The sequence below is a fragment of the Peromyscus maniculatus genome, chromosome 11, assembly GCF_049852395.1.
Source record: "Peromyscus maniculatus bairdii isolate BWxNUB_F1_BW_parent chromosome 11, HU_Pman_BW_mat_3.1, whole genome shotgun sequence".
In the NCBI taxonomy this organism is placed as follows: domain Eukaryota; kingdom Metazoa; phylum Chordata; class Mammalia; order Rodentia; family Cricetidae; genus Peromyscus; species Peromyscus maniculatus.
Genome location: NC_134862.1, coordinates 73,225,900 through 73,250,006, shown reverse-complemented (window position 1 = coordinate 73,250,006; position 24,107 = coordinate 73,225,900). Strand labels below are relative to the sequence as shown.

The 24,107-nt window shown below is 42.9% G+C and overlaps 1 protein-coding gene across 1 annotated transcript in view; it reads right to left on the bottom strand.

Moving 5' to 3' along the window:
- The window catches only part of F5 (coagulation factor V), a 76,224-nt gene that overhangs the window by 27,470 nt on the left and 24,647 nt on the right, over positions 1-24,107 (bottom strand). The window contains exons 4-13 of the mRNA XM_006974763.4: positions 23,866-24,078; positions 20,912-21,055; positions 17,599-17,820; positions 15,843-16,008; positions 14,618-14,795; positions 12,851-12,950; positions 12,274-12,485; positions 10,100-10,250; positions 7,164-7,376; positions 3,036-5,583 (exon numbers count right to left, since the gene is read on the bottom strand). Of these exons, the coding sequence (XP_006974825.3) occupies positions 3,036-5,583; positions 7,164-7,376; positions 10,100-10,250; positions 12,274-12,485; positions 12,851-12,950; positions 14,618-14,795; positions 15,843-16,008; positions 17,599-17,820; positions 20,912-21,055; positions 23,866-24,078 (4,147 nt within the window). The remainder of the gene's footprint in view (positions 1-3,035; positions 5,584-7,163; positions 7,377-10,099; positions 10,251-12,273; positions 12,486-12,850; positions 12,951-14,617; positions 14,796-15,842; positions 16,009-17,598; positions 17,821-20,911; positions 21,056-23,865; positions 24,079-24,107) is intronic.

Genomic DNA, 24,107 nt, shown 5'->3' with positions numbered 1-24,107 from the left:
AATGTCAGACTGGAGTTTATGCACAACAGAGGAAATAGTCAAGAGAATTAAGAAACAATCTATATGATGGGAGAACATATATTGATAAGCATGCATCTATCTGATAAGGAATCACTATCTACAATATATAAGGAACTCAAACAAATTAGTAGCAAAAATATTGATTAATAATAGGCAAAGAACACACATATACATTATTATTAATAATTAGTAAACAAATATAGTAATATAGTAATATAAATTTTATATATAGTATATTTAAATTTTTGATATATTATCAAAAGAAGACTTAGAAATTACCAACAAGTACATAAAATGCTCATATTAATAATCAAAAAATGAAAGTGAAAATCCTAAGGATACCACTTTTAATGTTAAGATGATGATTATAGGAACAAGAGATAAGTGTTGATAAGCATATGGAGAAAAGGAAACCCTTTAAAACTGAAAAAAATGTAAATCTAAATAAATTTATAGCACATTATGAAAAACAGTACAGAGGTTTCTCACAAAAATAAAAATAGAGCTGAATATACATTTCAGTCTCTTTTCTTCCTTCCTTCCTTCCTTCCTTCCTTCCTTCCTTCCTTCCTTCCTTCCTTCCTTCCTTCCTTCCTTCCTCCCTCTCTCTCTCTCTCTCTCTCTCTCTCTCTCTCTCTCTCTCTCTCTCTCTCTCTCTCTCTCTCTCTTTTGAGATGGGGTTTCACTGGCAGGACGAGCTAGGCTAGAAGTTGCTGCACTATATAGACCAGGCTGGCCTTGAACTCACAGAGATCTGCCTGCTTCTGCCTCCCAAGTGCTGGGGTTAAAATGTGCCACAATGCCTGGCTGGAAATCTCATTTTGGGCCACAGAGTTGAAGGTGAAACTTGTACATCAAAGTAATGGCTACATTATCACAGCATTATTTATAACAATATATGCCCCAAAACATAATCAACCCAAGTGTCTATCAATGGATGAATGGAAAAAGAAAATCACACATACACACACACACACACACACACACACACACACACACACACACAGAGAGAGAGAGAGAGAGACAGAGAGACAGAGAGACAGAGAGACAGAGACAGAGATGATACAGCCTTTACAAAGAAGAAAAATTTGTTGTGTTGCTAAATGAAATGAGCCAGGCACAGAAAGACAAAAACTCACACAGACAGAGTGGTTACCAGGGAGGACTTTGAGGGAAGCAGACTGGGAAGATGTTGGTAAAAAGATATAAAATTTCCTTTGGAGAGCAAACGTCACTTCAGGAGATCTAACTTCAGGAGATGACAACTGTGATTAATCATTCTGTAGTATAGTCTTGAAAATTGGCAAGAGTAAGTTTTAAGGGTTCTCTAACAGAAAGTAAGTGTATGATGTATGTGTCCACTAGCTTGGGGTACTTGCACGTGTGTTGAAACCCCTCATGTTTGGCACCACCAGTCTATACAAACAGCAGGAACAAAAACAAAACTCGTGCATGTCATGTGAAATCCTGCTGAGCAGTAGAATGAACTGGGAAAGTGTGCAATAATGAGGATGAATCTCTGGAGAATTACGTGTAGTGGTGGAAAAATGCCTGTCCCCCGAGATCACATGTGGCATGACACAATGGTCATGAAATGTCAAGATGACAGGAACAGAGATCTGACCAGTGACTGTGGCATTAAGGAGGAATAAGGTGGGAGGGAAGTGGAGGATACACATGAGAGAAGTATGAGGCATGAGTGTGTGTGTGTGTGTGTGTGTGTGTGTGTGTGTGTGTGTGTGTAAATGTTCTCTCTCATGACAGCAGCAAGGTCTATATACTGTTAATAGTATATTATAGTTTTCTAAGAGGCTACCCCTGGGGGCAACCAGGTAAAGCATACAAGGAATATTTGTAATTTCTGACAGCTGTGTGACTCCACAATTATTTCAAAATAAAAAGCTTAATAAAATATAAATCCAATACATTATTCCCACGCATCTTTTCCACTCAGCAAGAGGCCAAAGGACATCAAATTCTCTTATAGACTTAAATCTCCCCAAGTCTATGGAAATAAGCCCTCAACTCATCCTCCAAATGCATGATAGCCATCTATCACCAAACACATGGAGCAGGCAGAACAACCCTGCCGGCCCTAAGAGCCACTGTCAGGCCTGAGAGGTAAGATTTTGAAGGAACTGCCTCCCATTCTTTCTAGTCTGTGTAAAGGCTACAATTCTGTCTTGCCAAGGCTCATCTTAGAAATAGTCAGATAACTAGTTTATCCCGTGTAGTAATGAGCACTGCATTTAAGTGAGAAATCATAGGGGAAAGCATTTTAAACAAAAATTCTAAGGAGGAATGCCAGTCACTGCATGCATAATTTGAGGTGGATCAGTCTCAACGCACATTGTGCTTGCCTACTATAATTACGCTTCTAAAATATTAGTGTGGCAGCCTTTTTTAGCCACCACAAGCTGTTTGTGGTACACAGTCACCCAGATATATCCCAATGAATTTGTAGTTGACTAACGATTCGTGCCCCATTCTTCTCTGTTTTCATCCCAGAACACAGGGCCCAGCCCAGTATGGCTTCCATCCCTCGGTGACACTGAATTGAATGAGATTAAAAATAAAGGAGTAAGTGGATTTCTTAGAAACTGCTGTTAGCAAGTCGATGCAAATGGAGATTTCTATATTAAAGTTTGGATTGGAAGCCAACCTCACATAAACCATATTGTTAAGCAGATAGCTATGCATAGGTAAAGGTGTATGCTGGAACAAGAAACAGGGATAGGAGCATGTAAGAGGATCTGAGACAGGAGGAGAGACTGATTTACCCATAGGATACCACAGACTTCCACAGTACTGGTTCTTTGTTTGCCTGGGGGTCATCTAAAGTGTAGAAGCGAATATTGGAAAGGACAAAGGAAATATCACAGGCCCAGTTGAAACATGAGACTTAGACTATCTAGAGCCCAGTTTGTCCAAAATCATCTCCCAAGAACTGTTGTGGGTGACTTTCATGGCAGTGGTGGAAAAATGAGAATATAAAGAGAGAAAACTAGCCAAACCTTTGGGCAAATTTTGCATAATCCCAGGATATTTCTTCCGCAGCAATAAAATAGTATTGTTTGTTTCCACGATGGCTGCGGAGGTACCACGCTGCAATAGTATCAGGATTTCTGGAGGAGTTAATATTTGTCCTGCTGTCTGTCTTGTAGGGGTCATTATAGGATACATAGTAATCTTCAGCGTAATCATCGTCAATGCTTTCTAGTTGTTCATCTGGAATAATTTCAATGTCATCTCCATCGACTCTACTGAGACCTACTACAACAAGAGGGTTGAACTCCTTTGACATAGAAGTGCTATTGAGTGTGGGTGATGGTAAAGGAGAAGGTATGGGAATGAGATCTGGATGGGGAAGAGTCTGGTTTTGTTCTGGAAGGGGTGAAAACTGACCAGAATCTGAAGGGTAGGATGCTTGACCAGGATCTGAAGAGGCTGTTTTTTGCCTGTGGTTAAGAGGGGGGCTTGTCTGGATGAGGTCTGGAGAGAGGGTCACCTGACTGAGGTCCTGTGATAGGATTATCTCATCAAAGTCTGGAGAGAGGGTCATCTGATCCAAATCTGGAGAAAGGACTGTCTGATCATATTCTGGAGGAAGAGTCAAGAGGCTAAGGTCTGGAGAGGTTATTTGGGTATCATCTGGAGAAAGGGCCACCTGGCCCAGATCTGGGGAGGAAGCCTCCTGGTTGTCATCTGGAGAAAGTGGCACCTGGCCCAGGTCTGGGGAGGAGGCCTCCTGGTTGTCATCTGGAGAAAGTGGCACCTGACCCAGGTCTTGGGAGGAGGCCTCCTGGTTGTTATCTGGAGAAAGGGCCACCTGACCCAGGTCCTCAGGGGAGGTCATCTGGTTGTCATCTGGAGAAAGGGCCACCTGACCCAGGTCCTCAGGGGAGGTCATCTGGTTGTCATCTGGAGAAAGAGCCACCTGACCCAAGTCTGGAGAAATAATTATTTGATCCAACTCTGGAGAGATGCCAAAGAGGCTTAGGTCTGAGGATGGAATTGTTTGGCCATCTTCTGAAGAGAGAGACTTTTGACTTTGGCCTGGAAAGAAGGCTGTTTGACCAATGTCTTCAGGGTAGGATTCATGGCTTAGGTCATAATCAAGCCCCTGGCTGGGCTCTGGAAAAGGGGATCTGTGACTAGGGTCTGTGGTAGCGTGTACTTGATCAGGATCCTGGACAGGAAATGTTGGAGACTGTCCCTCTGGGGGCACTGACTGATACAGATCTAAAGGGGTACTCATCTGCCCGGGGTCATGTGGGGTGCTCTGATTATAGTCAGGAAGTGACCTGTCAATATTCGTTGAAGGGGAGGGCTGATTCAGGTCTATGGCAAGAGTTGTTTCATTGGGATTGTGGGGTAAGAGTGAGTGGTTAAGTCTCTGGTCTAAAAATGTGGGCTTGGCATCTCTCAGGGGATGAAAGCCCCTTGGAGACAGAGGGCTATGGGATGCAACCTTCTTATTCTTCTTCTTCTTTCGTGTCCTGATGAACAACTGCCTTTTCTTTAAGTCACTGTTTCCTTCCTCCTGTCTGACTTGTGGAGATTTATGTCTAATTCCAGGAAACACTGGGAAGTCACCTGACTTTCCTGTTGTTTTTGCAGGGGAGGTGCTATTGCCCAAAGTCATTGAGATGTTCTGATTTTGAGGGCTGTCCGGTGACTTATCCACAGCTGTGTCTTCACCATTTGCTGGGATTATTTCATAACTACCCTTTTCAGAAGCCAAATACCATTCCATATCCAAGAAATTGGATGTGTTCTTTCGTTTTAAGAGGAACAAATCACTAGGAATGTCCTCCCTGGACCTGGTTCTGGGGTAAGTATTCTTTGGGTTTGCATGCCTCGCAGTTTTACGGGCTGGTGATTTCATCTGGGGGAACCTATGCTTCATCAGATGGAGTCTTTCCCTCTTGGCTGTTTTTTGCTTAGCCTGTTCTTGGCTCATCAATCCTTTTGCACCAAGAGGAAGTAGGTGAACCACAGTGATGTCTGATTGTGAATCATTCATATCATTTTCATAATAAGAGCTGGAATGATGTTCTGTGAAAGGGTTGAGAACTGAGTTCTCATCTAAGCTGGTGAGGTCCTTCAAAAGGGTACCAGTCATGGCGGCTCCTGAGCCAGGAAGGGTCCTTTGAGATTCTTCGAGGTCATTAGCAGGGATCCCACTAAAGTTTCTTGGGGAAGATTTTGAGTCATTAACTCTGTCTGTTCTTGGAGAGATGAACTCAGAGCTGTTCTCTAGAGCAAGAGCAGTAAGATTGAACTCATCTTCCTCCTGAGTCAATGATGAGTTTCTGAATGACCTAATTCCTAGTGATGAAGCCAGTAAAGACTGGTAATCATAATCTTCACTGTCTATGCCAACCTCATTTTCTGAAGATTCATGAATTTTCCGGGTTGTCATGGAGGTAGGTGCCAAAGGTTCATAAATCTCATATGAGTCTTCGTCATCATCATTCCGGATACATTTAACATCCCTGAATCTCAGCCTTAGGTTTTTGTGTCTTGGATTGGAATTCATGGTAGTTAACATCCATGTTCCTTCAAAGGAGAGACAGAAGAGAAGGTTGAAAGCTCAGGACAAGTTACAAAAACACCAGGATCTGTTGAAGAAACAATTTCTAGTGAATTTTTTTTAGAAAAATAACTTATTTATTTTTTATGTTATGTGCATTGGTGCTTTGCCTACATCTGTGCATATCTGTGTGAAGGTGTGAGATGTTGGAGTTACAGACAGTTGTTAGCTGGCATGTGGGCACTGGGAATTGAACCTGGGTCCTCTGGAAGAGCAGTCAGTGCTCTTAACCTCTGAGCCATCTAATTTCCAGTGAATTTTAACCAGAGGTAGCCATGTGTGAGTTATGGACCAGGCTAGTCTATGAATGGTGAGTTACTGAGCCACAGTGAAAGAGAAAAACCAAATGTAAGGAGAAAAACCAAAACTAGGGTGTTTAGGAATTTTTTAAAATGTAACTTGGCATTGTTTTGATATCAAAACATAGGATCATTGTCCTTATTGTCCAGGTATTTAACAGAACTTGGCACTAAAGTATTGGTCTGTGGAGTAAGAAGAAACAAAGAGACCTTCAGTTTGGATTGTTCATGAATTGCCATTTTAGAATCTATCAAGAAAAGAGGGGAAATCGGTGACAAAAGGGACCTTGAAAGTCATCACCATCTGCTTAGTTTACATTTGGTCTGAGACTTGGAGTTTGGGAGATGATGGTGAGGTCATCTTCCCACAAAGAAGGGATATTTAGGTGTTTCTAAGAAATAATGTATGTGGGGACAGGATAAGTTTGAGTCATTTTGAAAGTGAATCTCGGACACACTGAGAATGACCTGGGATGTCTCCGATAGCAACCCCTTGTTGAGGGCTAAGCACTAGGCACAGCCCACAACCAGGAGCTGAAGCAATTGTAAAGGGCTGCCATGCTTCTCAAATGGGTGACTTCAGGCTTAGTCAGGGCAAGGAACCTGTCTAACGTTGCAAAACACTGAGTGGCGGAACAGGATTTGAACTGAAGTCTTATACTCTGAGACAGCCTCCAGAGCTTATGTAATGATCGGTCACCTGAAGGTGGGAGGGTCTCTAAACAGAAGTTGAAAAGAGGGGCTGGGGAGATAGCTCAGCTAGCACAAGGACCTGAGTTTGATCCTCAGAATCCATGTTAAAGAAAAAAATCAGGCATGGTAGTCCATGTTTTTAATACCAACTCTGGGGAGGTGGATATAGGTGGGTCCTTGGTGGCCCCCTGGACAGTAACTATAGTTTATTTGGCAAATTCCATGCTCGTGTTTCATAAAAAGGTCAATAACACTTGGGGAATGACACCAAAGGTTGTTTTCATGGCTAATATCTTTATGCTGCTTCTTCATTTGGCTATATTTGTCTTTCTGCCATTGTGTGTCTTTACTGCCCAGTCATTCAGAGATGTGCACAGAATTGGCATAAAACTGGCCATTAATTTCCCAACTATAAACCATGAGAAGCAGGGTAAGACAAGCCTTCGGGGGTCCTGGAGACACTCTGGGCATGGTGGTAATCTGGATAGCTCCACAGACCTTTTCCACCTGAGAGTCCATCAGTTTTCTCTCCAAATATCTACACCCTTACTCACCAACATTATCCATTGTGACAGTTACGGATTCGCCACGCATGGGGAACAGGGTCAATGTGTCCTCGTGCCTCTTTCCATAGATGAATGAGTGTCCAGTGAAGTGGATGGTCAAAATATCGTCGTAAATTCCCACACTGCAGAAGTGCCACTGGACAGTGTCATCAAAACAGAATCCCAGAGTGGATATACTCTCAGGCATGTAGCCATTGATAGCTGAAAGAGCAAAATCTGTCAGATGCCAGCCCTCAACAACAAGAGGACTCATGTCTAGTTATACCTAGGACAAATGCCCCTGTATCCATCTGGCTGCATCAAAGCAATAATTATTAAAGATAAGCTTTCTGAGATCTAATGTGTGAGTAGGGCACATTCAGCTTCTCAAGTGATGGCTGATACTCCTGAGTTAGCTGAGGGAGGAAAATCAGGATAAAGGCAAAGCCTTTCACTCACACTGATTTAGTCATTCATCCACCGAGTGAATAGAAAATGTTACTTTATGCTCTGTTGTAAATATATTCTCACCATTGATTTAGATTGTCCAAAATGAGTCTACCAGGAAGACATGTCTACATAAGAGAACTTTATTTTCTTGACATAGTAGTTTGAGTAAGAATGAAAGTCACAAAAACAGGAGCTTACTAGGCACATTTGTCGTTGAGACCTATTATCTGTAACCCACAGTTAACCTAGTAGTTTCCATTCAAGTATTGAGCTCATATATTTTAATACTCTTTAAAGGAACACCACTTTGGGTAATATCTTTATCTATATATATATACTGAGCGTGGCAATCCAATTAAGATATGATTTATTTGAGGTCAACAACCTGTACACCCAGATCACAGTCCCAGTATGGTGTTTGATACAAAAAAAAATTTAAGTGATTATGTATCAAATACACGTTGAGCTGCTGAAAGTGTGTATTATTAGTTTCTACTTCAGTCCAGATACTTTTCTAAATGATCTGATATTATGGACACCAGCTACAGTGGCTGCTGAGTGTGTGAAATGTAGGTGAACTCCATTGACACATGCTTTAAGGATCAAATACACCTGTACTGCAAAGACAGTAATAAAGCAAATTCCATATTTTTCTATTACACTTAAAATTGTAATATCTTTACATAATGAGACCCTATCTCAAAACAAGAACAAAAAAGATAGTATCTGGAATATTCCAAACTGGGTATTTATTATTCTAGTTAATTTCACTTATTTCTCTTCACTTTTCAATTTACCAGAAAATTGAATGTAAGTGACTCACGTGCTTTTGTTGGGCAGCACTGGTCTAGGGCTGTCACAGACCCATTGCTGAAAGGAAATTATGTGAAGAAGTCTGAATGTGGCTCCCATCGGTCCTGAAGCTACATGAACAGACCGTGGGAAGCCACCTGCATGGACGTGATTATTCATCAGGAAAGGTGTCGGAAGGAGGCCTTCTATTTTGAGGAAGTGTGTGTTGGGGGGAACACTGGTTCTTGGGGGGATTGCTTGCAGATGCCACAGTGAAATTCATCTAAGACTTCTCATGACAATGAACTTTGGAACTGTAGCAAGTGTCAGAAGTACAGCTCTGCACTTTCTCTTCAGACCTCTGCACACATGACCTCTGCACGCGTGACCTCTGCACGCACTGCCTTTTCATGACACGACACTCGGTTCCCAAACTCACTTTGCTTGGCTCTGATTTGAGAATGAAGCTTTCTTTCTTTCTTCCTTCCTTTCTTTCTTTCTTTCTTTCTTTCTTTCTTTCTTTCTTTCTTTCTTTCTTTCTTTCTTTCTTTCTTTCTTTCTTTCTTTCTTTCTTTTAAAAAAAAAATCTTATTTCTGTCTGGTCAGCGAGAGGATATTCGCCACGCACATTTCTAAAATCCTCAGGTACCACCGACCAAGACCTTCAGTGCCTTTCCTCCCAGCCTTCATCACTTCCTAGAGCAGGAACACTGAAACACACACACCACACAATTAAACACACATATACATATCATACCACACACACACACAATCACACACAGCCACATACACACACCACGCACACACACCATACACACATCACGCACATTGACCACACATCTCATAACATAACATAACACACACACACACACACACACACACACACACTGCTCTGCCTATGATCTTGGGCTATATGGCCTGAAGGAGGTGGTGCTTCTTGCTGTCTTAAAAAAAAGAAAAAAAAAAAAAGAAGAAGGAAACACATGTCCCGTCTCCCCTTTCCTTTTAAGAGGTCACCATATACCATGGCAAGAAGCACCACCTCCTTTGGGCCATATAGGCCAACGTTATGGGTGGAGCAAATACTACTACACACATACATACACACCATACATACATCACACACACACCACACACACATACATACACACACACACACCACACATTATACCACACACATCACACCACACACACACACACACACACCACACATCATACCACATACATCACACCATACACACACACACACACACACACACACCACACATCATACCACATACATCACACCACACACACACACACACACACACACACCACACATCATACCACATACATCACACCATACACACACACACACACACACACACACACACACACACACCACACATTATACCACACACATCACACCATACACACACACACCACATCATACCACATACATCACACCACACACACACACACACCACTTGGAAGCAGGAGCCATGCTGCCTGAAAGGATCACCAGACTTGGAAGCTTTGTGGCGCTGTCAGGCATCCTGTTGCCAAGTCCTTGGACCATGAGTGAGCAGAGGAGAGGCTGCCTTTGAAAGAGGATAACGTCATCACGTATTTGCTGCTGACATCACATGCTTTGCCTTTGGGTAAAAGACACACTGCATCCACCAGAGTGAAAAAGACGGATAGAAACAGGGGCTCTGACTTACTGCTCATGATATTTGATTCATAAAACTTGGGGTCATCACGTTTCACCTCGTCAGGATTTTCACAAAACTTGTTGATGTTGTCCTCGATGTACCAGCTCTTGTTCTCATCAAACACAGCAAACACGGCCTGCTGCTCAATGTCTGCTGTCCTCTGGAGGGAAAGGCAGTGATTAAAGCTCCAGGTGGCTGCCTAGGACCCCCCGCTGTCGCTGAGGTCAGGGAAGCCACATGTCACCCCATTACGTACCAAGCACTTGTCAGAGATAAAGCTAATATGTGAAAGCAAACAGAAGAGGTCAGAGAATGCAGTCAAAAACACCCACGGAAAAAAAAACACTTTCTCAGTACATCACCTGTAAGTCAGTGCGTGTCCACGCCTGAGCACTTTTCAAAATGAGTGACTGACTGTGTTCCACACGGTGGAAAGGATGAGGAGAAGGCTGCAAGAGGAAAGCCTCATGCCCTTCCTTCCCTGTGTCCTTTACTCCGTCAACAAATCAGGATCTTGCAAGTGTTAAGATTTTTCTAGACATCTGCCTATTTTGCATGCCTTTGGATAAGACTTCTTTCACTATTATTTAGCCTAATGGCAATTTCATTTTCTTTCTTTCTTTTTTCTTTTTTCTTTTTTTTTTGTTTTTTGTTTTTGGTTTTTCAAGACAGCGTTTCTCTGTGTAGCTTTGCACCTTCCCTGGGACTTGCTCTATAGACCAGGCTGGCCTCAAACTCACAGAGATTCGCCTGTCTCTGCCTCCCAAGTGCTGGGATTAAAGGCATGCACCACCACTGCCCAGCTGAAACTATTCATTTTCAATGAAGATAAACTCAGGATGCTGGGGATGTAGTTCAGTTGGTAAAGTGTTTGCCTAGCATGTATAAAGCCCCGGGTTCAATCCCCAGCACCATATATACCTGGTGTAGTGGCATATGTCTCTAATCTCAGTACTTGAGAGGCACAAAGTTCAAGGTTATCTCCTGTTACATAACCTGTTTGAGGCCTGCCTGAACTACAAGAGAAACCTGTCCCAAAACAAAAACAAAACAACCAACAACAAACAAACAAGGGGGCAGGCTGGAGAGATGGTTCAGTGATTAAGAGCACTGTCTGAGGATCCGGGTTCGATTCCCATCATCCCATATGCCAGCTACAAACCATCTCTAACTACAGCAGTATCAGGGGATCTAGCACCCTCTTCTGGCCTCTATGGGCACCAGGTATACACACTGTATGAAGACATGCATGCGAGCAAAACACCCGAACACATAAAATAAAAATAAAAACTAAAATTTGGAAAGACAAGACAATTTTAAAAGTCCAAGGCCACCCTAGCCCATATAGTGAATTTGAGGCCAAGCTGGGCCACTTGTCTCAAGATAAAACAAACTCAGAAATTCAACGTCTATTTGGTCATATTCTTTGCTATAAATTAGTCTTACCAAAGAAAGACTTTTGACAGGCTCCAACTTCACTAAAAACTATGGCTCCGGCTGGGTGGTGATGGTACACGCTTTTAATCCTAGCACTCAGGAGGCAGAGGCAGGAGGATCTCTGCAAGTTCAAGGCCAGCCTGGTCTATAGAGAGAGAGTTCCAGGACAGCCAGGGCTACACAGAGAAAAACCTGTCTCAAAAACAAAACAGAACAAAACAAAAACAAAACAGCAGCAGCAGCAGCAACAACAACAACAAAACCCCAAGCAACCAACCCAGAAAACCTGTGGCTCCAAATGCCCTTGCTCTAGAGTCTCTCTCCTGTCTCTGTTGCATGCCTCTGAAAACAACAAAGATGGGTACCACGTTTACACGGAACTCCTGTGCCACCCTGTAAGCTCAGTTCTAGGAGGGACGCGGTTACTTATTTGATCAGAGGAAAGAACTGAAAGAGCCTGACTGGCTTCTCCATCACACAGGCAATACCAACGGGCCTGGGGTTTGGAACTAAAATACGATCCAGCAACTTGGGATGTGCTTTCTGCAGTGAGAGTCTAGATGAAAAGAGAAAGAGCAACAACATAAAAGATGATCCCTGATGATAAACATTATCACACTCTTGCCAAAGAGGACTAATGTTCAGTGTATTTTACAAGGAAAAACCCTATTGTCTGGCAGGGAGACCTAAATCTGTTCCAGCCAGGGGAAATCGCTATTTTAAAGTTGACTTTAAAGATAAAATACCTGTATGCCTCTCTGGTCCAGGGACCTGCTCTTACAGATTAGAAGCAGACCTATTAGTCCAGAGGCGAGGTCCTTGGTAACATCCACATCACTGTAGTAAGGCCTTGTTAGGCACTGGGCGTCGTTTTCGGTGGGTTCGTCAAACTCTAGAATGTTCCATTTGTAAGTGTAAGTTTCCCCTGGTTGAACTGGTCTGATCATGGTGTGACTGCCTGAAAGAACATATACATTATTTCATTCAATATACATTATTTCATCATAATAAATATCTATCTTAGCTTTTATTTAGAGTAATTGGATATCAGGAAAGAAATATTCTTTTTGTATTAAACTCTTGACTACAAACAGCATGTAGCTGTTCAGTATTTCTCCACTAGATGGCGCCAACGACACTCAGAAAGGCATTGTATTGGTAACTTTTAAAGTGAGAAGGCTTTGCCTGGGATTTCTAAGGATCCCCCCTCCACCAGTATTACTGAGTGCGCTTGTCATAACCACTGAGCAAACAGGACAAGAGAAAACTGTGAAGTCTCTCAGAGATCAGTAGTCTCTTTCAGTAGAAGTGGAAGGTTCTCACCTGAGGTGGAGGAAGAGTTGACTCCATCTTCATAAGGAGAGAATGTCACTCCATGAGGGTAAATGCTATAGGGTCGACTGGCCATATTTTTGAACACAATCTACAAAGGTAAGTCATATTCATTATTTTGGTATCTAAGGCCACTCATGAGAACTATTGGACAAGAGGCTTTGCACATTCACCTGTTGTGTGTGTATGTGTGGGCAGGCATACACGTGGCACGCAGGTGTGCACCCACAGGTATGTAGGCAAACAGTGGGAAACTCAGCTCTGTGTATCCATGCAGCAGCCCCTCCAATATTACCAGGCAGGAAGGAGCCTCTGAAGAGTTTTACTCCCAGATAATGATGAAAAATAGAAGTTTGTCCCCGGAGGACAGCTTAGGAGAAATCACGTTTCCCTCATAGCCCATTATCCTTCCCCGAGTGGTCCCCACAACCTCCCCTTATTCTTTCAGATTGGACCACATCCGTTCCTTTTCCCCTCTAACCACGATGCTCCTCTGCCTGCCAGGCTCCCTGAGATCATAGTCAGTGAAGTTATCTTCCTGAAGGGTCCCACTAGCCAGACCCTGAGCTCCCAACAGAATATGCTGGTGCTGAAACCTAAAGCATCACAGTGGAGCCAAAATTGAGGGAAGGAAGGAAAAAGGGGAAAGACAGCGGGAAGGAAGGCTTTGTCACTTGATTCTTTTCAAATGAACCGATAGGCTCCGTCCCAGGCGTGATCTTTATCGAAGTCCTAATTTGCCTGTTAATCTTCAATAGGTAACTGCAGCCTTCTCTTTTACTTGGTTTGCTGACAAAGCCTTCAAATCACCCCCGAACTCTTAGATTATCTACCTCCTAGGGTCTTGCCGAAGATTGTAGCCTTCAATTGTCGGCTGCTTGGATCCTTACCTAGCTCTGTGATGTGATGTAATGTTCAAGTAAATTGTTATTACCTGTGTGTGTGTGTGTGTGTGTGTGTGTGTGTGTGTGTGTGTGTGTGTGCGTGTTTAAGGGCATGCCTGTTACAGTGTGCATTCGAGATCAGAAGGCAACCCATGGGAGTTGCTTCTCTCCACCATAGGCCCCAGGTAATGAACTCAGGTATTCAGGCTTGGCATCAAATGCCTTTCTGCACTGAGCCATCTTGCCAGCCCAACATATACAAATGCAGCTTTAATAGAGACCAGTCATGAGAGCCACATACTCAGACCGCCCTGAGGAGTTATTTTCTTTTCACTCTCCTAACTCGGATGTTCACACTGATAATGAGTGACGTCATTTTCAAAAGCCACCTGACTCTTCTGCTTTGTGACAGTTTGGGGGATGTTGTCAAGGACACTGACTTGAAAACGCACCACAAGGGATTTATTTCTCCTGACTCTCTATCTCAGGCAAATTGTGTTCACAGGTATGCCAATCTTGCCCAGGCCTATTTCCTCTTTAATTTGCTATAAATGTTAGGAAAAGCTTTGCAGACAACCTTGGGATTGTACGGGTATGTTTCCTTATGCTTATTTGTGGTCTTATGGTCTTTGCTCCCATACTATTCTTGACTCCTCATTGACAGCGGCTGTTTTATTTTCTTCTAGTTTGATTGTCTGTCAAGATTCTTTTTGTATTTTTGAGTAGGCTATAAATGAATGAAATACTAAGTAGAAGCTATGTTTGAACTTAAAATTTAAATTGAATGAACACATTAAAAAATATTGAAAACTGTCAACACTTGGTCTGTCTTTCATAGTTTAATTCTTCCCTGCTTCCATATTTCTTTGCTTACCTTGAGTGTGTCCCTGACCTGGGCTCTGATAATAGGGCCCAAAATCCCACTTTGTTTGAAGCCGGGATTCTCCGTGCGTTTGGTGAAGGTCTCTTCTTCATACTGCCTGTAAATAACTTTCTTATACTGTTTTCCAATTCGATTGGAGAAATTATCCAAGTGCAAAGACCTGTATTTCCTTAAAGTGAAATGAAATAATAAAACAAAAGTTAAACTACTTCAAGTTGAGAGTCCGGTGCGATCCGCGGTGGGAGACCCTTGTACATGCAAGTTCTGCTTTGGGGTTAGCTAGAATGCTACTTCTGGGAACATTCTCAGTGTCGTTTGCAACATCTTGATGTTCTCTATGCAGCCAAAAACTAACAAACAAGAGTCACCTCCTCCACCACTGAATGAGTCATAAGTACCTGATAAGAAGCAGCTATGCTGACAGAGAATGTCTGCACCTTCCTTTTTTTCTTTCCTTTCCTTTCTTTTTGTGGATTCATAGTACTCTAATGCATGAATGTGCTATAACTTGATATCCTTTTCTAACTGATGGACTTTTGGAATTGGTTTTAATTTTTTTATTATTATTAACAGTGCAGCAGTGAGCGCCCTATGCATACAGCCTGTGAACAAGAATACTTTTGTACAATTAAATTCAAGAGCGTGGTGTTGGTAGAAAGGGTATATGTGCTTACAATTATAACATATTTTGTCAAGTTATCCCACAGAATGGCTTTAGAAGCACACTAGGTCATCAGAATGTGGGATCAGTTCTGTTTCCCACAGCCTTGGCAATCGGTGGTGTTAAGATGAACCTGCCAGTCTGATAGGTACAGGACAGCATTCCAGTGAAATTTCATTTTCATTTTTCTTATTATGAATGGCACATGAAGAGTTACTAGAACTTCCATTTTTTTAAATTATTCTGGCATCTTCTCTCAGGTATGAGAACAGAAGAGTAGCACTGAATCTGTAGAACTGATGTGAAGCCCTTAGCAAACATCTACTACAAGGATTAGCAATAACAAGCATTCAACGAGTTCTAGATGCCGTTGTTCTTGTTATTATCATCAGGCTACATTGCTATGGTTATTTAGGGGTAATTAAATGTTGATGAGGATAAGAATATGTCGGTGGAAATCAATACACATGTCTCTTGAGAGCTGGCCACTCATGACATCAGATTCCAGCCTCACACACTAAGGACTCCAAGGGACATGTCTCTACCCGGACTCACTTGTCCATATTTGCAGGGATCACGGGTGCATAGTTCCAGATGACTTCCTCTGCCGCAATGAAGTACTCCCATCTCTTCATGTGTCGCCTCTGCTCTCGAGTGAGGGTCTTGGGATTCCTGGTTTTCTTCAGGCAGTTTTTAATGTCAATGTAAGCCTGCATCCCAGCTGGATTAGGATATAAAGTCAGTAGTAGAATTTAAGAGAAAAATTTCATCAAAAGGTGTATTTTTAAAAATTTCATGGAAGACAAATACTAACAGCAAAGCACTGCTCAGATAACTTTTAGTCATTTGAGTTTAGCACTCTTTTAATGGGCCACAGAGGAGGCAAGAGCAGAAAGCAGGGTGAGAGTCCAGGGCTAGAGGAAGAGGTTGGAAGGGTTCCCTGCATTTCTTCTGCACCAGGAGCAAACTGAACACCCTGGGATGAGGGCTGGGGTAGAGCTCTATGGTCAAGTGTGGGCTTAGCATGTAGATGGCCTTGTGTTTGATCCTTAACACAGCTCTCTCTCTCTCTTTCTCCCTCTCTCTCACTCCAAAATAACTAACTAAATATGAAATTTTGTCTTTTCTTGTTATTCGTCCCTTTGCCAAAGGAAGAACACAAGCCAGGCAGTGGTGGCGCACGCCTTTAATCCCAGCACTCAGGAGGCAGAGGCAGGCGGATCTCTGTGAGTTTGAGGCCAGCCTGGTCTACAGAGTGAGTTCCAGGAAAGGCACAAAGCTACACAGGGAAACCATGTCTTAAAAAACAAAAAACAAACAAACAAACAAACAAAAAATGAAGAACACAATAGTGTATACTTAATGTGATTATTAATAATTCATAATACCACTTGTCTTTAATTTTAGTTTTATTTTTGCTTTATTCCTGCTATTAACAACGATACCACAGTGGTGGTTTATCAGTATTATCACTTCAACATAATTTTCATTGCTTAGAAGGAAAACAAAATGATCTCATATAATATTTATTTCTCAAGTGCCTACACGCCTAGTGGTTAACAGTTTCCCATAGTAACAGGATGTGCTTAGATTTTCATCTCTATCAGCATGAGCGACCCTCTCAACAGTCTAGAAGCAAAAATGTGGGATATGACAGTTAACTGTTTCATTTAAATGATGCCATATGACTCCTGCTGGTTCAGGAGAATTCACTGATGCTCTCTCAAGTCCGTTTCTAGCTGGTGTGGTGGCTCATGCCTATAATCCCAGCATTGGGGAGGCTCAAATGGGAGGGTTGCCATGAGTTTCAGGGCAGCTTGGGCTACAGTGTAAGATTCTTCCTAGAGTAAAACAAACAGACAACGGAGCATTTATGGTCCGTTCAACACACACTGGTTGAGTTGGTTTCTGTGCCAGGCTTTTGTGTTCATTTCATTGTACAGGACCATGTTCATGTTCGGCCTTGTCAGTCTTGGCAACTCCATACATCTAGAGATTTGTGGATGTTTGCTTTGCTCTATCTAACCTCTGGGTTCCTTCCCTTGGCTACGTATGATAGACACCCAAGAATACATCTACAGAAGCACTAGTTTTCTCCCTCATTCATGGAAACAGAGAGCTCGTCAGCGTTTGTTTTATTTTAAAAGGTCTCTGTCAATGCCTGGACTTCCTTCATCCCCAAACAATGGGCCATGAGTCTAAGAGCTGAGGGTCTAATGGTGTCATTGGGACCATAGGCGGGGCTGACTAAAGGGTAAAAGAGAATACATGGAGTTGCACCCTACACAAGATGGTCAGAAAGGTTTCTTGCCTTGATAATGCTTTGGGATGAGAGAAGACACAATCCACTTTCCTTCTGGGCTCACAGTCATGTTCGCGGTCGTAGATGTAGCACTGACCAGTGTGATGGTGGACACCTTGTGCTGGTTCTGTTCCAGGACTTGGCCATTGAAGTGAATAGAGAACAACTCTGGCCCCGAGCTCATCCCCATCAGATGCCAGCTGACATGGTCATGGGCACAGACTGTTATATCTGAGAGGGAGAGACAAATGCAAATGCAGAGTGGCAGGGAAACAAAGTCACAACTCATGTAGCAAGTAGCACCCTAAAGGGGGGATAGAGCTTAGAATGGGGATCATTCCCCTAGAACTGAAAGGACTAAGGCTAGGGGGCAGCTGAATACGTGACGAACCATCCCAGTTTGTCCAGGACTGAGAGGTCTCTCAAGACACAGGGCTCGCAGTGTATGAACTGGTAAAGTCCTGGGCAAAGTGGAGTGACTGGTCACATCAATCTAGCTTCAGTTGGAAGATGTCACCAACACCTCCCATAGACCAGAGTGTCAGTAGCTAATCTTTTCACACAGCTAGTGGTCAAGTGCTGTCAAAGTAAGGTGTGAAGATACACTGATGAATTTTCCATTGTGTCTTTACCCACTTTTGAATTATTTTAGTGGCAATGGATTACTCTCTGCGTTACTGGTATCCTCATTGTAACTGGACCCCAAGAGCTTTTTATGGACAGATTGATAACAACCGAGGAAGAAAGAACCGAGGGAAAAACTCTTCTTTGCGTTATTTGTTGCCACAGTGATTGAGAAAATGTTCACTTGCTCCGGGAAAGAGTCCAGGCTTGGCTCCTACCCAGATTCATGATCACTAGGTAGAAGAGGATGGTCTGGGAATTGGCTTCTCATCCCTCGAGGCCCTTGTCCTTTGAGAAGGCATTGTGAACAGGAAGCTGGGAGGTAGTGAGAAGGTATGTGTGTTTCTGTGGGTGTGTTTATTCACTTCAGAAATGACTCGCACTGAGTCCAGTAATGAACACATCCACCATAGTATTGTCATGTCTATTCACTGTATGCTGCTCCAGAAGACTGGGGCCTTTATGTAACTATTGTGTCTACTCATCATTTTTCTTCCTTTTTCTTGCTCTTTTGCATTTATTTGAAAATTCTTTTTCAACTACAAATTTATAATCTCTCTATTCTGATCAAGTTGTTTCTGTTTAATTTGTACACACAGTCCACTATTTCAGCTTTTGTATAATTACATGGATTATTCTGCCTGTCAGGACACAGATAATGGGATTGTTAATCCCATTTCTGGAAACAGCATATTGAACTACTAGTTGGCAAGGAGAACACAGAGGCAGGGAAATGAGTGAGGTATGAATTCAGATCTTCCAAGGTAGAGGTCAGTTAGCTTGGTCTCAGGTTTGCAAGAACCCAGTTTTGGGACTCAGAATCAATACCCAGAGCTGCATGAGCCAGGCAGAAGATGGCGCCAAATGAAATAGAATAAAAATTGAAAGCAATACCAGACCTCAACTCTTGACAGTGTTTTCTGTATTTTTGTTTACAGTTATTTATTGATTTTTGTGTATGGGCATAAATCACATGATTCATGTGTGGGGGCCAGAGGATAACCTGTGAAAGCTGATTCTCTCTTTCCACCATGTGAGCCTTAAGGGTTGAACCCAGGTCCCCTCAAATTTTTTAATAGGGAAATATTTTCATTTTTTTTCCTAAACTGAATATAAATATGGTATATGATATATACTATGGGATTTACTTATTTGTTCATTCATTTATTTATATGTATATGTATATACATATCCTAAGGGACCAATTTTTAGCCAATTATCCTGTATCCTGTGATTGTAAATTTGAAATTTGAAATGTATATCCAGGGTAAAAATCAAGGTTAGAATCTCCCATGGAGCAAATGAACAGTTTCCCAGTCACCATGGGAGCAAAGAAAGATCAAATCAAGCCTTTCTCCCTGAGTTGTTATTACTACATCTCTCTCTCTCTCTCTCTCTCTCTCTCTCTCTCTCTCTCTCTCTCTCACACACACACACACACACACACACACACACACACACACACACACACACACGAACGAATATCCTGGATTTTCATTCCACGGCAGTTCTCCTAGAAAGACATAGAAGAAGAGATATAGGTGGTTGCTATGGTTATGGTATGTCTCCAAAAAGGCTCGTATACCAAAAGCTTGGCTCTGTGTGGTGAATTTCAGGTGGCAGAACCTTTGAAACACAGCGCCTAGGGGAAGTGGTTAGGGCACTGGAGGTATTGTCCCTGGAAGAGATTAATGTGGTTCTCACGGGACCTTGGTTAAGTCTCATGAGAGTGAGTTATTATGAAGCAAGGCCATCTCTGTTCTTGGCCCTTCTACATGTAGCCATCTCTTTTTTGTTTCTATGCCCTACTATGACACAGACATGTGGTCCCTCACCCAAGGCTGAGCTGATGAACCTGCCAGTCTTGAGTTTTCTGCTTCTAAAACTGAATTGTTTTTAAACACCTTTTCTTCACATAGTAGACAGCATTCAGTATTTTATTTATATAAAATTGACTAGTACAGTGGAAGTCTGATTACCCTCCCCCCAACTTAACAGTTGGTATGATTTTACATTTTTACAAAACTCTGTCTGCAGATGGGAAGAGAAAACATTCTATATGCCACTGAATATTGTTTATCAATAGACTTTTGAACAGCTACTAATATATCTATATAGTAGAGCATCCTCCTGTTTATCTGTACTACAAGTATCATTTTTTTAAGATTTATGTATTTTATGTACATGAACGCTCTGTCTTCATGCATACCAGAAGAGGGTATCATATCCTATTGCAGATGGTTATGAGCCACCATGTGGTTCCTGGGACTTGAACTCAGGACCTCTGGAAGAGCAGCTAGTGCTCTTAACTGCTGAGCCATCTCTCCAGCCCTCTTTATTTCACTCCTTCTGTTGACCATTCCTATAGAGAGTGACTTGAGCACTCTGTACTTGAGTAGGGCTCAGAAGGCTGCACTTGACAAGGCTATAGAAAACAAGGTTCCTTGGTACCCTCCGATTTATCTGTTGTACTTCCTGGGTTAGGTAGAAAAAGATGATGATGATGATGATGATGATGATGATGATGATGATGATGATGATAAAAATCACGAGAGTCACTGAATCATTGCACAAGAGTGTGATAATTTGCCACTAGGCACTGGAAACCAGTGTATGTGGCAAGCTGCCTTAAAGAAACCGTGGGGCCAAGGTGCTGGCGACCCTGTCTTTGCCGAAAGTTGTACGGCCGCTGTGTTACCTGGCATCGTCCTGTTCACAAAGCCATTGACTGTGTACATTAGGGATGGCGACGGGCTCCAGCTCTTGCTTTCGTCAAACACAGCAAACAGCAGGACATGTTGCTTGTCAAACATTTTCTGAGTCCCATCCTCAGTGAGTGTGCCTGAAAAAGAAGAGACAGGCTTCCACCACGTTCCCGATCGAAGAGTACCTTTAGTGTTCCCACCCATCCGAATCGGGGGCCAGAAACAAGTAATGTTTATATAAACTTGAAGCATACATTCCCAGCCAGGGAATTGGATCTATTCCTATAATTACAGTATTCAGGAAGCTGAGGCAGGAGGATCATGAGTTTGAGGCAATCCTGGGCTATGTAGGGAGTACAAGTCCATTCCGGATTACGCAGTAATAGTCTACCCTCAAAAGCCAAAACTCTCTTTCCTTGCCCCTTGCTGCCTGTGGCGAGTGGGGGAGCTGGCCTTGAGGTCTTGAGAGTGGAAGGTCTGATTCTGACCCTCACCAGCTGCAGCACTCTGGGGAGGGGCCCCTGTACCTCGCCTGGGCAACACAGTAACCCTGTTGGTGTAGGTGCAGGTGAGAGAGCAGGAGGAACAGGCCCTACCCCTTGCTGCTTGCTATATATGGGGAGCTAGCCAAGAAGGTGTCAGAGAGCTCACCTTGGTGATGAGGATGAGGGAGAGCTGGTGGACTGATCCACCCAGCTACCACCCAGGCCCAGAAGCAGGGTTATGAGTTGGCCCACCCCAACATCCACCCCATATATGATCTGCTGGAGCATGTGAAGGGGCCAGTCCTGCAGATCCAAAGCTGCAGGATCTCCATGACACAGGGCGACAGCAGGATGCTGAGAGGAGTCTAGGAGCGTGTCTAAGATGATGTCTAGGACGGCCCAGCAGAAGCCAGAGGCCTCAAACCAGACCCGAGACTCATTGCAGTGAACATTTGAAAGTAAAGATGTATGGACTAAAGGGCACACTGTGTGACTCAACCTTATCACACTTCGGCTTCTACAGTGAGATTTTCCTTTTCTTTTCTTTTACGTTTGATTGTGTTTTGTTTCATGGGGGAGGTGGGGGGGGGTTGCAGGGGTAGAGAGTGGTTGTAAAGGGGCAGGGGGATGAATGGGCTCGGGATGTGTGATGTGAAATCCACAAAGAATCAATAAAAAGTTAAAAAAAGAATATTTACATAAAATAAATGGACAATTGTTCACTTGATAAAATAAAAGCCAAAACTAACATCATCAACAAGGAAAAGCACCCATTTCTTTCAGTCTTCTAGATCAGAACATACACCTTAGCGTAGACGGTACAACACAACACCCTATGTTGAATACAGCTTCCTCATTTATACATAAGTGGATCCTCGACTAGAGAGCTGTTGGTATCAAGATAAACCAATCCTTATATGAGTAAAAATGGTGATAAAATGAAAAAGCCTTTTGTAAGATTAACAGTTTTTTTTCAATGCAATTATAGTATATATGCCAGGAAATTAAGACATGTATTGTATGATGAGTGAGTAGCTGGGTATATGATCTGTGCACAGGTATAAAGGACATTATCCCCATGTCAGTTTGCTGTCGTCTTTTGATTGCTTCAGTGAAAGATGGGTTGGAGCCTCTCAGAGCAAAGCAATGAAAGAGAAAATCAAGTGTATTTCTGAGAAGCACAGCTCATGGGATTCCTCACTGCTGGAACACGGTCAAAAGAAGGGCATATGGTGAACAATGCCTTGGGGATCTGTGACAGAGGCCTCAGGAAAAAAGGCACAGGGCCTTTTACCTCAGGTGCATTTAGTTCCCTGGATTGTTCTTAGACATGCTTTCATGCCTCCCGTGTTAAACATTTACACTCGATTTATAAGACATATTTATTCTTGTTGGAAGTCAGAACATAGCTGTAGAACCCAGTCTGGTGAGAGGACATGCTGAATGCCATCCTCAGGGTACCCTGAATCTGGTTATGGCCTTCGTGCTTTCCCAGACATAAACTATGGTACGTGCCAGGCAAATGTGTTTAAATTGGTCTGTCTGAGAAAGTTCTGGGAAAGGGCTGCTCTGTCAATATTTGGTATGTGCTTACTGGAGTTTATTTACATGTGTTTCTGATCATGTTTTTCTGAACTCAAACAACCTTCCTTGGATCATTGCTTTCTTTCTTTCATTCATGTATAAAAGTACTCTGAAACTGATGTAAAATGGTCTACAGCATTAGACTGCAGTCCACCTCATTCCTTAAGGTCCTCAGATTCCAGGTCTCAAAGACACACATCTGCATAGGTCAGCAAAAGTCGACACTCACAAAATCTGTGGGCGTCACCTAAAGTGTGCAACTTGTTTATAAGAAAGCAAGCCGAGCTGGGAGTGGTGGCTCACACCTGTAATCCTACCACTTGGGAAGCTGAGGGAGAAATATCACTGTGAGTTCAAGGCCTTGCTTACTAAAAAAAATAAAAGACAACTAACCAACTAACTAACCAACCAACCAACCAACCAACCAACTAAACAACCAACCCACCCTCAACCAAATCACAACAGAGGAAGAGAGCTGGGGTATACATGCTTATAAACCAAATCACAACGAACCTCAGCGAGGCCAGTTGTCCCAGCCAGTGTCCTTTCCAGGAACTCTCCCAGGGAGTAGGGTGCTGTGCACTTTTAAAATAAATAGACCTGGCCTTGAGGTAAAGATTACTCTCATACAAATATGCAGGCACGATGTCAGAACAGACCTGAAGGAAATTGCCAGGCCTAAGATGATGGGAGGTTTTAGAAGAGACAGGAAAGCCAGGACCAGGTGCCATTTTCTCTCATTCATGATCTGGTTTCCACGGTGTTCTCCTGCCTCACCTACAGGAAGGCATCAAGGATCTCCCAAGTCTTATCCCAGGATCATCTCCCAGCCACCCCAGCATCTTTGCTGGGGTTGAATCTGGTATTATTGCTTTTACCTTTCTTACAGATAAGCAGAGGTCCAATCAGCCCCGAGTTGAAATCCTGGGTCAGGTTTTCATAGGAGTAGTAGATGTGGGTGAGGCACGGAGGGTCATCGGGTGTGGGCCCGCTGTCCTCAGTGATGAGCCACACGTAGGTGTACTCTCCTCCAGGAGCCACAACATCATCCATCCTCTCCGCTGGGAATGTGTGGTCAGGATAGGAAGCCCCTGAAGAATAACAGCCACAGAAACATCTG